Here is a 15,079-nt window from a genome sequence, read left to right as displayed (position 1 = left end):
AATCCCAAAATCTCTGTAGATGTTCATTGAAATGAAAAATAAACAACCTAAATTAAAAAAAAAAAAAAATAAAAAAAGAAATGAGACTGGGAAAAAAAAACAAGCTTGGAAGCAGGAGTGGCATCCACTTCTGAAATAGCTTGCCTCTGGAAACCCTGTGAACCAGGAGAAACGAGGAAAGTCATACAAGTTTTCAGGTCTTTCATTCATAGGGTTGCTATGAGTTGCCTACGACTTGATGGCACTTAACAGCAACAGCCTTCTCCAGCACCACAGCTCAAAGGCATCAGTTCTCCTGTCATCCCCCGTCATTGTCCAGCTTTCTGATGTACAGCAAGTAATTGTGAAGACCATGGCCTGGATCGTGTGCACGTTAGTCTCCAGAGAGACATCGTTGTTCTTCAGTACTCTGGAGAGGTCCCTGACAGGAGACTTTCCCAGTGCAATTCAACTTTTCATTTCCTGGCAACTGGCACCAAGAATATTGACTGTGGAGCCAAGCAAACTAAACCTGTTAACGATCTCAATCTCTTCACTGTATTTATATAATATTAAATATATAAAACATATCTATTATGGGGAAAGAATAGGAAAAAATATTGGACCAATGAAGAATGCTTGTCAGAAAAATGTTGATATGGAAAAAAATAGACATTATACTGAGATTTAATGCCATGAATTGAAGGAAGTTAATTATTTTGATCTCATAGGAAGCTCTCAAGACATAGTGTGTCACACTCACCCAAAGGCTGCCCATCTCTAGTGATTCAAATACACCAATGGTTCCAAAGGAGGAAAACAGACAGCCTTCTTCCCTCCATATTTATTTTCAATCTCAGAAATCCAACGGAGGGTGAGCTGTGAATAGTAGCTAGCTGAGTAGTAATGAGTTTGAATTTTCGAGAATGATTTCAGTTAAAGAACCCTGGTGACACAGTGACACAGTCCTTCCTGATTTAATGATAGCTCAGCATCTCAGACTCACAAGCCACACTGTGAGAGAAAAGATGGCTTGCTCCCTTAAGGGAGATGCTGGCAGGTGCCATCAAGACCGCCATGATGCATAGCGACTTTACGAAGGGCAGGTGTGAACCTGGTGCTATGCTCTGCCAGCCTCACCATTTTCACTATGCTCAAGCCCATGGTTACAGTCACTGTGTCATCTTGTTGAAGGTCTTCCTCTCTCTGACTCTCCACCTTCGTGTACAAAGATTAAAATCTCGAGGAAGCTCTGTGGGATAGCTTGACTCAGTCACACCGAGTCACTGTGAGTCAGAATTGATCTGATGCCACACAACAATAATTTAGGGATGAATAAGAACTCTCTGCAGTTGATACATGAGCTCTCAGAACAAAGCTGCCAAAACAGAGGAGGGATTTATTTTGTCTGGGATGATCAGAGAAGGCTTCAGAAATTAATTTTGTGTTAGATGTTCCTGCTTCATCATCTTTGCTGCTTTACTGTCCAGCACTTATTCCATGTACTGATTAGGCAAGCCTGTGGTCACATGTCCATCTCATTTAGGCCTTACACCAACACCTGTCGGGTGTTTTTTGTTTTAGAATTAAGGAAATGGAGGCTTAGTGAGATGAAAAACCTTGTCAAGGTAACATAACTGTTGGCTTCAGGATTAGAACCTGTTGCATTGATCTCCAAGCCCATGTCTGTCCAGATTTATGAACCAGCACCCTCCCTACAGCCTGTCCTGAGCCTCACTCAAATGCTTGCTATTGCCCTCCTCCTTCCTCTTGTATTGCCTTTTTCTAAATTGTTACCTTTGCCTAGGATTGTACTATGCCTGCTCCATTTTCACTCCTTGGAATGCTGCCCAGCCAGTACCAGTTTTCCTCTAAAAAAAAAAATCAGACAGATTCTCCTCTTGCATTTACTGACTTTTTTGCTTGGAAGGCAGCATGGCATGATCTGTTAATGACTTTGTGACTAGGTAAAGAATTCTTTGGAGTCTCTGTGTGTTTATTACAGAAAGAAAATCTCTTCACACTCTTACAGGTGTGTGAAGAAGATTAAGTGGAATAACAGATAAAACACTTAGTCCAGCACCACAAAATAGCAAGTCCTTATTTGTGCAACATTTTATGCTTCTGTTAGAAGGCTCCTCACAGCCTGACACGTGGGTTTTATTTAGTTCCTTGTGCACATTAGCCTCCACTACTTGTGCTTGGATGCAGAAGTATGGATGTTGGTGAGAGATTAGCTATCTTTGCATCTCAACAGCATCCCAAGCACAATGCCATGTGCTTCCTTCCATTATTTCAAATAGCATATATGTTTCTTCTCGAGTTAATCATGTCATACTGTATTTGCTGTGTTGTTAGGTGCCGTTGCATGGTCCCTACCTGCAATTACCCTGTGTATGAGAGAACATCCAAACAGTGATTCCCTGTGTGAAACCAGTGTTGGCAGCAACAGTTCGAATCCATCTTGTTTGAGGTATTTCTTTCACTGACCCCCTACTGTATGAAGCCTGATGTCTTCTTACATGGATGGGTTCCTTCTGATGCCATGTTCAAAAGCTGTGAGACAAAAATCTCACCATCTTTATTTCAGAAAATTATTCTGATTGTACTTCCTTCAAGACAGATTTATTTTTTCTTCTGGCATTTCATGGTATATTCAGTATTCTTTGCTAACACCACAGTTAAAATCCATTGCTGCTTTTTGCACTTACTTTTGTTTGAGTTCACACAAGAGGCAAGAGGCCGCATCCAGCTGACACTGAAATTCACAAGACACTCGCCCTCATCTTGCAGGTGTGACTAGACATTTCAGTATTTTACCATTCCGGCACACCCAAATGCTGGTGAACTCTGGGCCAGAGACCCCAATTCATCTCACTTGGGGCAAAAAGGAAGCCACAAGAGCCCCGAACGTTCCATACTTGCCTCTCTTCAAGACCAGACCAGTTTTTTGCACTTCCTATGTTTGAAGACAGTTTTTCCCAACTTTCCCTATTTCTTTCTCCTTTCTAGGAACATAATCACATTATATGATGTAAACACATGGAATAATGTAAGTGTATAATCTCTGGTGCACTACATGATACATTTTAAATTAAAAAAGAAAAATACAAATAGGGAAAATACTGCTTTATTGCTTTTTAAATTCTTTTATAATTGTTAACTATTTGATTGGGATAGGAACTATGTCCTTGTTTTTTATTTTGCACAAAATTATCATGACGGAATCTTGTATTTATCATTTCAGTGGAAAGTATGGAATTCATCTTCTAGTTAATCCTTTACTCAGTTCTGTAATGAATTCTAGTGCTTATCATAAGGATAAGTTCTTGATAATAATAGAGTCTTCCTTATTTAAGTTTGCAAATGATTGCTGCAAGGATATTTGTAAAATTCTTGTACTGAGCAGGATATTTTCATACTCAGTACTCCTTTGGACTGTGTATTGTAGTTGTTCGGTGCAGTAGAGCCGGCTCCCATTTGCATTGTCTCTTCACTGTCTGAAATAGAACAAAACGCTACTCAGTTCCGCACCATCCTCACAGGTGCTCCTGTGCTGGAGCTGTGGTTGCAGCTATCACGTTAATCCAACTCCTCCATGGTCTCTGTCTTTTTTTGTTTCTTCTGACCCTCTGCTTGATAAAGTATGATATCGTTCTCTAGGACCTGACTGCTCCTTAAAAGATGGCCAAGGTAGATAAGACAAAGCTTCATCATTCTTGCTTCCAAAGAACATCTCACTGAACTTTTTCTAAGACAAACTTAGGATGGTTTGCCCATTGCAATATATTCAGTATTCTTTGCTAGTCCTACAATTCAGAGACATCAGCTCTTCTTCTCTCTTCCCTATTCATTGTCTGGGTTTCACTTGCATATGAGGCAGGTGGCTCAATGAAACATAACAAGATGAGGCAGTGTAAAATGTTGTTATGTTGTTGTCATTTGTCATCAAGTCACTTGTGACTCATGGTGACCCCATGCACAACTCTGAACTCTACTGTATCTTGAGCCAACATCATCGTCTCTGGCATACTCACCCCCATTACTCCAGTCACTGAGTCAATCTATCTCATCCAGGGTCTTCCTCTCCTCTGCTGTCCCTCCACTCTCCCAAGCATGATGTCCCTCTTCAAGGACTGGTCCCTCCTTTCAGCATGTCCAAAGTATGTCAGATGAAGCTTCAGAATCCTTGCCTCCAAGGAGCAGCCTGGTTTTTTTTGTGTTTTTTTTTTTTTGAGCAGCCTGGTTTGACCCTCTTCAGGATGCTCCTGTTCTCCTAGCAGTCCATGTATAGTCAGTACTCTTCATCACCACAACTCAGAGGCATCAATTGAAAATAGACTGGCTTAAGTCAGGCACACCTTAGTCCTGAAAGTAACATCTTTGCTTTTCAGCACTGCACATTTATTTAATTTCTTGCCTATAGTTTCTATGAACATTGATCATGGATCCAGGTATAATGAAATCCTTGACCACATTAGTATTTTCCAAGACATTTTTTATCAGTTCAATTATGAAGTTTTGTTGGGATGATTTTTTTTAATGTAGATATATAATCCACACTGAAGGCTGTATAGTCTTTGAGCTGTACCAGTTTGTGCTTCAAATCTTAAAATTTTTAGGGAGCCAGGTTGTGTCATCTGCACATCATAGGTTGCTGATGAGACTTACCTCAATACTAATGGTTCTTCACTATAGTCCTGTTTCTGAGATAATTTGCTCATTATATAGATTGAATAAATATGGTTAAAGGATAGGATACAGCCCTGGTGCACACCTTTCCTGATGTGCACTGGAGTGTAGTAATTTACATTTGCAGTTCCTAATTGCACTCCGATGGACTGACACAGGCCCTGTAACAAGGGACTCAAGCATCTTGAAGATGGTAAAGATGGCACAGGATAGGGCAAGGTTCAGTTCTCTGGTTCATAGGGTCACTATGAGACATGGTCCACTTGATGGCACCACACAGCAACAACAATGGTAAAGTAAACTTTCTAGATGATACACATGGTTTATTTGCTCAGCTGCTATACTGAAAGGTTGGGGGTTTGAGTTCACCTAGTGAAGCTTCAGTAGAAAGACTTGATGATCTACCTCTGAAAAATATACCATTGAACTCTGTGTGGGCTCACCTATGAGTCAGAATTGATTTGACTGAAATTAGTTTTTTTTCTTTTCCCCCATAGTGTCCGAAATAGTACCTGGGGCATAGTAAATGAGAAGCAAATGTTTACCAAATGACTAAATCAAGAATTATGACTTAAACAGTGTGAGTGCATTTTCAAAAGCCTGAGATCAGAAAACCTGTTTTCAGAATTTAGCCTTCAGTTCCACCATTTAAAAAAAAAACAACACACAAACTATGATCCAGCTTTAGTTATAATTTCTGGGAATTCTTTTTGTTGTTGGAAAGTGGACACAATTATTTCTTATTAAATAGTGTTTTAAACAAAAATCAATTCAGGGTGAAGCAAGGATCTAGAAGTATAACCAAAGACTACAGAATTCATCAGAGTAAAGCTAGGAAGAACTCTAGAAGCCTAATCCACAGCATGAACAGTTTTGCAAACATCCTGAGAAACTTATAAGCAAGAGAGAATAGATGAGATGACTGAGACCTTCTAAGAATCAAATCCTTATGCACATCAAAAATTGCTCCAACAGGGTAAGAAGGAAACCCACAGCCTGGGGACAATGACATATCTGATAAGGGATTTATATCTAAAATTTATGGAATACTCCAGCGCCTCATCCACCAATCTTGACCTCACATTTCTCCTCATAGAGCCCAGCCTCCTGGATAATCTGTTCTGCATACAGGTTGAAAAGGTATGGAGATAGGACGCACCCCTGGTGTACGCCCTTCCCAATTTTGAACCATGCCATGTTCCCTTGTTCTGTTCTGATGACTGCCTCTTGGTCCAAGTATAGGTTTCGCATTAGAATGATCAAGTGTTCTGGGATTCCCATTCTTCTCAAGAGTCAGCCGCAGTTTGTACGTGATCCACACAGTCAAACGCCTTTGCATAGTCGATGAAACACATATACATTCCTCTGGTATTCCCTGCTTTCACCTAAGATCCATCTAACATTAGCAACAATATCCCTAGTACCACGACCCCTTCTAAACCCAGCCTGGACTTCTGGTAGTTCTCTCCTGATGTGCTGTTCCAGTCATTTTTTTCAGTAAAATCTTGCTTGCATGTGAAATCAATGAGATTGTTCTGTAGTTTCCAGACTCTGTTGGGTCACCTTTCTTTGGGATGGAAACAACAATCTGCATTATGCAGATGACACAACCCTGCTTGCTGAAACTGAGGAGGACCTGAAGTGCTTGATGTAGAGGATCAAGGACTGCAGCCTCCAATGTGGATTGAGGCTCAATGTCAAGAAGACAAAGATTCTCACCACTGGGCCAATTGGCAGCATCAGGATGGATGGTGAAGAGATTGAGATTGTCCACAGCTTTAGTTTGCTTGGCTCCACAGTCAACACTCTTGGCACCAGTAGCCAGGAAATTAAAAGGCACATTGCCATGGGAAAGTCTGCTGTTAGGGACCTCTCCAAAGTACTGAAGAGCATTAGTGGCTCTCTGGAGACTAAGGTGCATCTGATACAGGCCATGGTCTTTGCAATCACTTGTTATGCATCAGAGAGTTGGACAATAACCAAGGAGGATAGAAGGAGAATTGATGCCTTTGAGCTGTGGTGCTGGAGAAGAGTACTGAGACATGGACTGCTAGGAAAACAAACAGATTTCTCCTGGAAAGGGTTAAACCAGGTGGCTCCTTGGAGGCAAGGGTTCTGAGGCTCTGTCTGACATACTTTGGGCATGTTGTAAGGAGAGACCAGTTCTTGGAGAAGGACATCATGCTTGGGAGGTTGGAGGGACAGCGCAGGAGGGGAAGGCCCTCTATGAGGTGGATTGAGTCAGTGACTGGGATAATCAGGATGGGAGTGTCAGACAGTGCAATTGGCACTGGACAGAGCAGAGTTTAGGGCTCTTGTACATCGGGTCACTATGAGTCGCAAGCGACTCGATGGCACATAACAACGACAACCAGCGCCTCAACAAGAAAAAGTTAAACAACCCAGTCACAAAATGGGCAAAGAGTATAAATAGACACTTCACTAAAGAAGACATTAAGATGGCCAACAAACACATGAAGAATGCCGAAAATCCCCAGGTATTAGAGCAATGCAAATCAAAGCAACTATGAGCCAGTATAAAATAACTTTTTTAAAAGCTCACAAACAACTAAGAGATATCTGCTCACCTCAGCAACAGTAGCAATGTTTGACATGCCAGCAAACAACAAATACTGACTGGTGAGGTTTAGAGAGCTGGTGGGAGTGTAAAATAGTACAGCCACCATGGAAGGCCATCTGGCATTTCTCAAAAAGTTGGAAATAGAAATACCATAACCTAAAGAAACTAGAGGCAAACTCAAAAGAGATACATGCACACCCATGTTTATTGCTGCATTATTCACAATAGCAAAGAGATGGCACAGGATCAAATGCCCATCAACAATTGGATGGCTCGAAAAACTATGGCACATTCACACAATATAATATTACACAACACTGGAAAACAGTAAACTTGTAAAACATTACACAACATGGGGGAAGCCTGGAGGACATTCTGTTGAGTGAAATAGTCACAAAAGGACAAATAGTGCCTAACACTACTGATATAAAATAGAACAGATACGGGGAGTTTGAGGAGAGAACGGGAAAAGAGTGGATAGATAATTAGCACTGCTTTAGATCAGATGAGGGGAAGAACTGTCCGAAAGAAATACATGACTAGACATTGTGTAAATTATAACAGTCTGGAACAAGGGGTGCATTGCAGGGAGGGCCTGAAGAAGGGGGAAATGAGAGGGAAAGAAAATGTACAACATAATTTGGCTAAGCATGACAGTCAAATCATATGTTGGTGCTAGTACTTACAGATACCCTTAGAGAGAAATACTGTGTTAATAAATAGACTGAAATGGCAGCCAACACAATCAAGCCTTCCTCTTACTTCCAGTCTTTGCTGCAAGCTGAAGCCAGCATTTTGTCCTTTGGCTGACGACAACAAGCTCATTTGAAACATTGAGCCAACAAATATTATGTACCTTCTTTCTTTTTTTATTTAAAAGTATGCTAGAAGGGCCTGTTGTTGTTATGTGCTGTCGAGTTGCTTGCGACTCACAGTAGCCCTATGTACAAGTGCCCTAAACCCTGCTCTATCCTGTGCCAACTTTATTGCCTCTGACACACCTACCCTGATTACCCCAGTGACAGAATCAGTCCATCTCATCAAGGACCTTCCTCTCCTGTGCTGTCCCTCTACCCTCCCAAGCATGATGTCCCTCTAGGGAGAAATAAAATTCAAGAAAATAGCAACCTAAACTTAGAAATGCCAAAAACTTAGGTCTAGCTGAAAGAAGTAATAATTATCTGGCTGTTTACTAACTGGTAAATTTGGTTTCATTCAGTCCAAAACTTGTGCTTGCAAGGACACTAATAAGATAACATGACAACCTATAGAATGGAAGAAAATATTTGCAAATCATATAGCTGACAAGGGTCTAACATCTAGATACTCTTATAACTCAATAACAGCAAAAAAAAAGGCACATGTTAAAAAATGGGCCAATGCTTTGACTAGACATTTCTCCAAGGATGAAGTACAGTTAATAAGGACCTGAAAATGCATTCTGCTTCATTAGTCATTAAGGAATCACAAATTAAAACCTCCATAAGGTACTGCTTCATACCCACTGCCCTCCCCACTGGTTGCTGTGGAGCTCATTCCAACTCCTGGAGACTGTCAAAGTAGAACTGTATTTCTTAGAGTTTTCAGTAGTTGCTTTTTAAGAAACAAATCACCATCATTTCGTTCCAGATCCTTAGAGTCGACTTGAACTGTCAGCCTTTCAGTTAGTGGTTGAGCCAGTTAACTGTTTGAATCACCAAGAAACTCCCTTAAATGGTCCAGCCATGGTGACAAATAGCAGTTTCTCAGATGCATTTGGGCATAAAGTTTCCTTATGAACTACCGTTCAGTTCCTTAGGGTTTGTATTTGGTAGAATTAAACACAAGTTCACGCATAACTTGTACATGAAAGTTTATTACACTAATATTCAAGATAGAAAGTGAATTAACAAAATATTCATCAGTGGACTAATGAATAAACAAAAGGTAATATAACCATACAATTGAATCAGACACCTCAAACTGTGTAAGTGAAAGGGGGAGTTACATATTATATGATTTCACGTTCATGAAATGTTCAGACTAGGCAAGTTTAGGATAACAAAAAACAGATTGGTGATTGCCAGCAAATAGGAGGTGGGTTAAGAAGTGTGAGGTTTATTTATTGAGATGATGGACGTATTCTGGGATAAGATCATTGTGGTAATTCCAGCAACATTGTAAAAGGACTAAAAACCACTGAGTTGTTCACTTCAAAATGGTTAAAATGATGGATTTAATGATATAAATGTTAACTCAAAACCTTTTTTAAAATAGGCGAGCTCTGATGGCCTAGTGGCAGGAAACTGCACTGTAATCCCAGAAGTGCACGGTTCAAATCCACCAGATGCTCTGCTGAAGATGGAGGAACAGTCGCCTCCTGTACCAGTCAGATCCAATTTGACGGTACATGCATATAAAAAAACAAAAAAAACAAACCTTTTTTAAAATAAAGATTATGTGGTACAATTTGAAAGTCTACTTTTTGATTAAAAATGGTATTTTTAGTTTGAAGGCTTCTACAGCTAAATGTATTGTCATCTTTCTCCAGGATGCAAGGAAAGCATGCAATGATTCAACGCTTAGTCAGGTAATATAATTTTTTTTCTATTTTAATAATTCACATGAAATAACTTGACCCTGAATGCTAATAGTACTCAAGTTCTTTTTTATTAGTATTCAATTTCAAAATTAAATAAGCTCAAGCTCGAATTAAATGGATTCAAGGGAACTCTGGTGGCAGAGTCTATAGTGAGTTGCTCTGCAAACACAGAGCCCCTGATGCTCCTCCAGGCGTTCAGACCCACCAGCAGCTCCAGTGAAGGAAGGTGGGAAGTTTCCTCTTGTGATTTGCAGTCTTGAAAACCCAAAGGAGTATCAGTTATGATGTATTTCCCGTGAAAATCCAGTGAAGACTGAACAGTACCTAACCACAACAAATATGTACTTCTGTAGTTCCTCATTTAAAAGAAATGTGTGTGTTCTCTAAACATTTTTCCCCTTACATAAGCACATAGTAAAGTTTCATTAGTTTGATTAATAACTACTTTTCTCTAAGGAAAAGCTCACCGGTGGCATAGTCAGTAGAGAATTGTGGTGCTAACCCAAAGGTGGCACTTTTTCTGGTGTTTCATTGGATACGAGTAGCTCCATGGAAGAAAGATGAGCATTCCCCTTCCAGAAAGATGTACACCTTCCCAAACCCAACACTCATGTGTATTGCTACATTACTCACAGCTGCAAAGAGATTGAACCCAGGTACCCATCAACAAACAAGTGGCTTGAAAAACTGTAGTACATTCACACAGTAGAATATTGTGCAGCATTAAAAACAACTTGTAAAAATATTACACAGGTGGGGGGAGGAAGAAAATTGTGCAATATGAAATTTTTTTTCCAAAGAAAAATGAACTGGGGTGGGTAGGGAGGAAAATGTGCAACAATGTATGAATGGAAATCCAAGTTCTCTGTAAACTTTCCTTAAAATTCTAATTATAAAAAGGTGTAAAAAAAAAGTTACACAACATGAATGAGCCTGCAAGACATTATGCTGAGTGAAATATCTCAGTCACAAAGGGACAAATACTAAATAACACTGCTGTTCTAAAATAAGACTGACGTGAGAGGAATGATGGGGTGAGTAGGATATGAGTAAATAGATAATGAACACTGCATTGGAACAGATGAGGGGAAGAAAGGAATAGATGGTTAGGCATTATATAATGCATGACAACAAGCTGGAACAAGAAGTGCATTGCAAAGTCAGTTGGAGAGGGAGGAAATGTACAACAATGAGTGAATAGAAAACAACCACCATAATAAAAAGTTGTTTTACCCCAGCACTATTCATTGTAAAAGAAGGATTTGCTATAATACATTTCCCAAGAATAAAGGTTTAAGCCTAAAAAAGACAACACATGTTCATAATCCATTCAACAGCAGTGGGTTTTGAGTTTCATAACTTTACTGAAGTTGACGGTCACATTTTCCTCTGGAGTGGCTGGTGGATTTAAACCTCTTGACCTTTTTTTGTCTCAAAGCAAGTGCTTTCTGTTTTACAATCAGGGCTCCAAGTCTTATAACCAACTCAAACCCAAATTAACTGCCGTCAGGTTGCTTCTGACTGGTGGAGACCATTCTTCAGAGGCTGTAAATCTTTAAGAAGCAGCTGGTGGATTTGAACCAGTGACCTTTTGGTTATCTGACAAACTTGCAATGCTCTATGCCACCAAGGCTCCTTAGCTTCCTTACAGACACTTAAAATGATACCTATTTCACTCTTTGATCATCTATTATCAGATTTTTCTTTAAGGTCATTTAAAATTAATCATGCTTTGCTTTTTTGATCAATGTATGGATCCTGTAACAGCTCTGTAAAATTATTTATCTCAAATTACATTCAGTAAGATTTCTTTATGTCTGTATTTTTCCTCAACTAATTCTTAGTTCTAAGTTGTTTTTGAACTAAGGCTCATATAAAGTAATAAATTTTTATTACTTTCTAAAGATCACATCAAATCTGGAGTCAGTGGGCCGGATACAAATGCGAACAAGACGTACTCTGAGGGGTCACCTCGCTAAGATTTATGCTATGCATTGGGGGTACGACTCAAGGTTTGTACCTGTTGTTTTCAAAGGAGCAACATAACTTTACATGGTTTACTTTTGTGTTTCATTTGTTTATAAACAAATTGCTTATGAAATGTTTGCCTTCACTAATAATATTCATTGCTACTTTAAATGTTTTTAAATCTTCTCTATGGAAAGTAAATATGCCTCTCAAAAATGTTCATTATTCATGCCCTGGTATGTTATTTGGCCTCAAAGAGAGATGAAGCCTTGATGCGTGCTGTAGCATGGGTGAAACTTGAAGACATCAAGACATTATGCTGATAGTAGTAAACAGGAATGAAAGTTCTTGTGAGGGTGCAGTAAATTAAAGAACCAACAACTACTTGAAGCTTTTTCTTGAGGAAGTTTAAAATAATAGTCATTTGCCCATTGACAGAGCAAATCTTTAACTGAAAATATAATCACTTGGGGGGAAAATGTTAAATGATTCTGATTTCCCTACATCTTCATAGAAAAATATCAAGGAACCTGGCTTACGCCAAACTTCATCCTCATTCTGATTATCACCTGATTACTGACAGTTCTGCTCACCTCATCTGCTGACGATTCCATCTGATACGTAAATCATTTCTTACCCCACTATCAGTTCTTTCCTTTCATTTAAAAGTTCTGCTTTCCGGGAGAGGATATAGATAGCTGAAGGATAGGGAAAAGAGATGTTTTGAATGGGGATTTCCCCCCACACCCACACACACACACACACACACACACACACACACACTAGGTTTGTTACTTTGATATATTTAATACCAAAGTGAAAAATAAAATTTGAAAATATGAGTGACTACTAATACTTAGTCAAGTCCTTATTTCTTAGCATAACAAGTAGAACTGTCTACAGTGAGTTTAGCTTGCTTTTCTAAACTTTGTGCAAATTCCGTACAGCTGGGATATTCACACTTCCTGGAATACTCATTGTACTTTTCTATTTCTTGTTATCAGTCCTACTTTATTCTCCACTTAAGAAAACAGACTCCTTAAAATTTTGTTTCTAAGATGTATTCCCTACTAACAGGTTTTTGTTGATTAATTCACCTAGCCATTACCCTCTTTTCTTTTTTAACTTGTCTTTTCATTTTTACTCCACTCTTCTGATATGCTTCCCTTGCATGAATTATTATAAATAAGTGTAAATGACTCTTCTCTACCATGTACCAGAATGAGTCTCTAGAGCAGAAGGTGTCCTACGTTACATCTATAATTGATGTTTTTGGAGTGAATGAAATAGGACTGTAAGGCTTTTACATGCTCTGTTGTCATTAACATTTGTTAAGGACTAGACCATTCAGCTAATATCTACCAGAATCCTATGTTGCCAAAGTGGAAAAGTTGAATCATTACCAGAGATGTTTTCAACCTGTAGATAAATTATATGTTAAAAATTTTCGGCATGCCACCTTCTTTTTTTTTTTTTTCATTCTGGGCAATGTTTTGTTGTATCAAATTATTGATTAGAAAAACTGTTTTTCAGTTCTGAACTATTACACTTTGATGCAATGTATAACTAATTTAATCTACCTTTTTTCCTCTAAGTATCAAATATTTTTACATGTGTGTTTTTCCTCTAGGCTGCTGGTCAGTGCATCCCAAGATGGAAAGTTAATTATCTGGGATAGCTATACAACAAATAAGGTAGAATTTCAGCATCATTCTTTTAACCTGGCATTTGGGTTTCCATCCCCCGGTTCTTCCCTTTACTTCAAACTTGTAATTTCCCCCTAGGAGATATTTTTTCTATTTCTTTTCCTTTAAATCCTCTTTTTCAGCTTAGTGCTTTGTTACTTCCAAAGATAACTACAATATTACATATTTGGATACTAGAAAGGATGGCAAAGCATTTTTACTTATGAATGATTTTCTTTTGCATTTCCCATTCCTAGTGTGATGGTGATCCTGAGTTTTTCTTGCTAGTTGTGGGTTAACCAAATGGCTGGTATTACGCATGTCTTTGGTGCCCTCAGAGATGGACTTGAGTTTCTGGAGAGCTTCAATAGTGCAGTACTTTGGAGAGATATTAGACCTTGTTTAGACTTTGAAGTGGTGGCAGATTATGGATTCTCTATGACTACTGGAGGGAATCACTGTTGAGTGATCATGAAAGAGCTTCAGGAATACTTCCACAAGTTTAGATTTTGTACATACTTTTTACACTATTTTCTTAAGCCTTTGGAAATACTATTTTGTGAAATGAGCAATAGCATTGGCCTGGTGGAGATTTCCTAGCTAGCCAAGACAATGTAATCGAGCTATCTTTCTAAGTAATCAGAATTCAACCTGTAGCTTGTGCTTGAAATAAAAATTAATGCTAGTGCTCTTGAAGTGTTAGTTTAGATTCGGTGAGAGCACAGTAGTAATTACACAACGTGTTGATTTCCCACACGGGCAATTTATCCTTGCTATTCAGGAACAGATTATCTTTTGCCATGTGACCTGCCAGCGATTGGTGTTGGGTAACGAGACACCAGACAGTGGTCTGATTAGATCAGTGCAAAACTGTTGCTCTGGTTTGGATGGGATCCCAGAATGTGCGCCCTATTAATAGAAGGATAGTAGTGGCATCTCTTTGTGGAAGAACTATTTTAATTGACTGATACTTATTAATTGCCTTCTTTTTAATTGTTTGTTGTTGTATTAGAGGAAATGCCTGTTTGAGCTCTGCTGTAAAACTACAGAATTTTGTAAAAAATCTTTAATGTGCCACACTTAATTTTTTGAATGGCTGTATTAGCATTAAAACAATTCTGTGTTTTTGCTTTTATTTAAAGGAATAATTTTTTAAAAGAGTACATTTCTTTTAGTCTTTAACTTTTGTTCTTTATTTTCACTTCTCTCCTTCGCCTTTTTCTCCCCCTAAGTATTTCATTATGTCTTAGGTAAAGGTGTATGTGGCAAATTAGGTGCCCATTAACAGTTTTTGTGCTGATTGTTCTGGTTTTCACAGTGTGATGGCATTCTCGACTTATTTTCAGTGCCGTCATTTCCTATTTGTTGTTTCCATTGGTCTGTAGCCCTCCTGCCCCTCCTTGCTCTCTCATCTTTCCCTTTAGGTAAATGTTGGCTGTTTGGTTGTGTGGAGTCGCTTGTTGAAGGAGCATTCCTCCCATGTCGAGGTGGTTACTTTACAAGCAGATCTGTTATTTGGCTGGAAGAAAGGTCAGCGTGTGGCTTCAGGTCCAGGTTACCTTAGGGTGATAGTCTTGGCATTTCTTCTAGTTT

At 39.0% G+C, this 15,079-nt stretch overlaps 1 protein-coding gene across 1 annotated transcript in view; it reads left to right on the top strand.

Moving 5' to 3' along the window:
• The window catches only part of GNB4 (guanine nucleotide binding protein (G protein), beta polypeptide 4), a 33,110-nt gene that overhangs the window by 4,799 nt on the left and 13,232 nt on the right, over nt 1–15,079 (top strand). Inside the window, exons 2-4 of the mRNA XM_006884023.1 lie at nt 9,783–9,821; nt 11,739–11,845; nt 13,432–13,495. Coding sequence (XP_006884085.1) covers nt 9,783–9,821; nt 11,739–11,845; nt 13,432–13,495 — 210 coding nt within the window. The remainder of the gene's footprint in view (nt 1–9,782; nt 9,822–11,738; nt 11,846–13,431; nt 13,496–15,079) is intronic.

This window comes from Elephantulus edwardii, unplaced genomic scaffold (assembly GCF_000299155.1).
Source record: "Elephantulus edwardii isolate Elephantulus edwardi_28Jun2011 unplaced genomic scaffold, EleEdw1.0 scaffold00031, whole genome shotgun sequence".
Classification (NCBI taxonomy): Eukaryota; Metazoa; Chordata; class Mammalia; order Macroscelidea; family Macroscelididae; genus Elephantulus; species Elephantulus edwardii.
The sequence above is the reverse complement of the archived record's forward strand: the minus strand, read 5'-3'. Positions and strand labels throughout refer to the sequence as shown.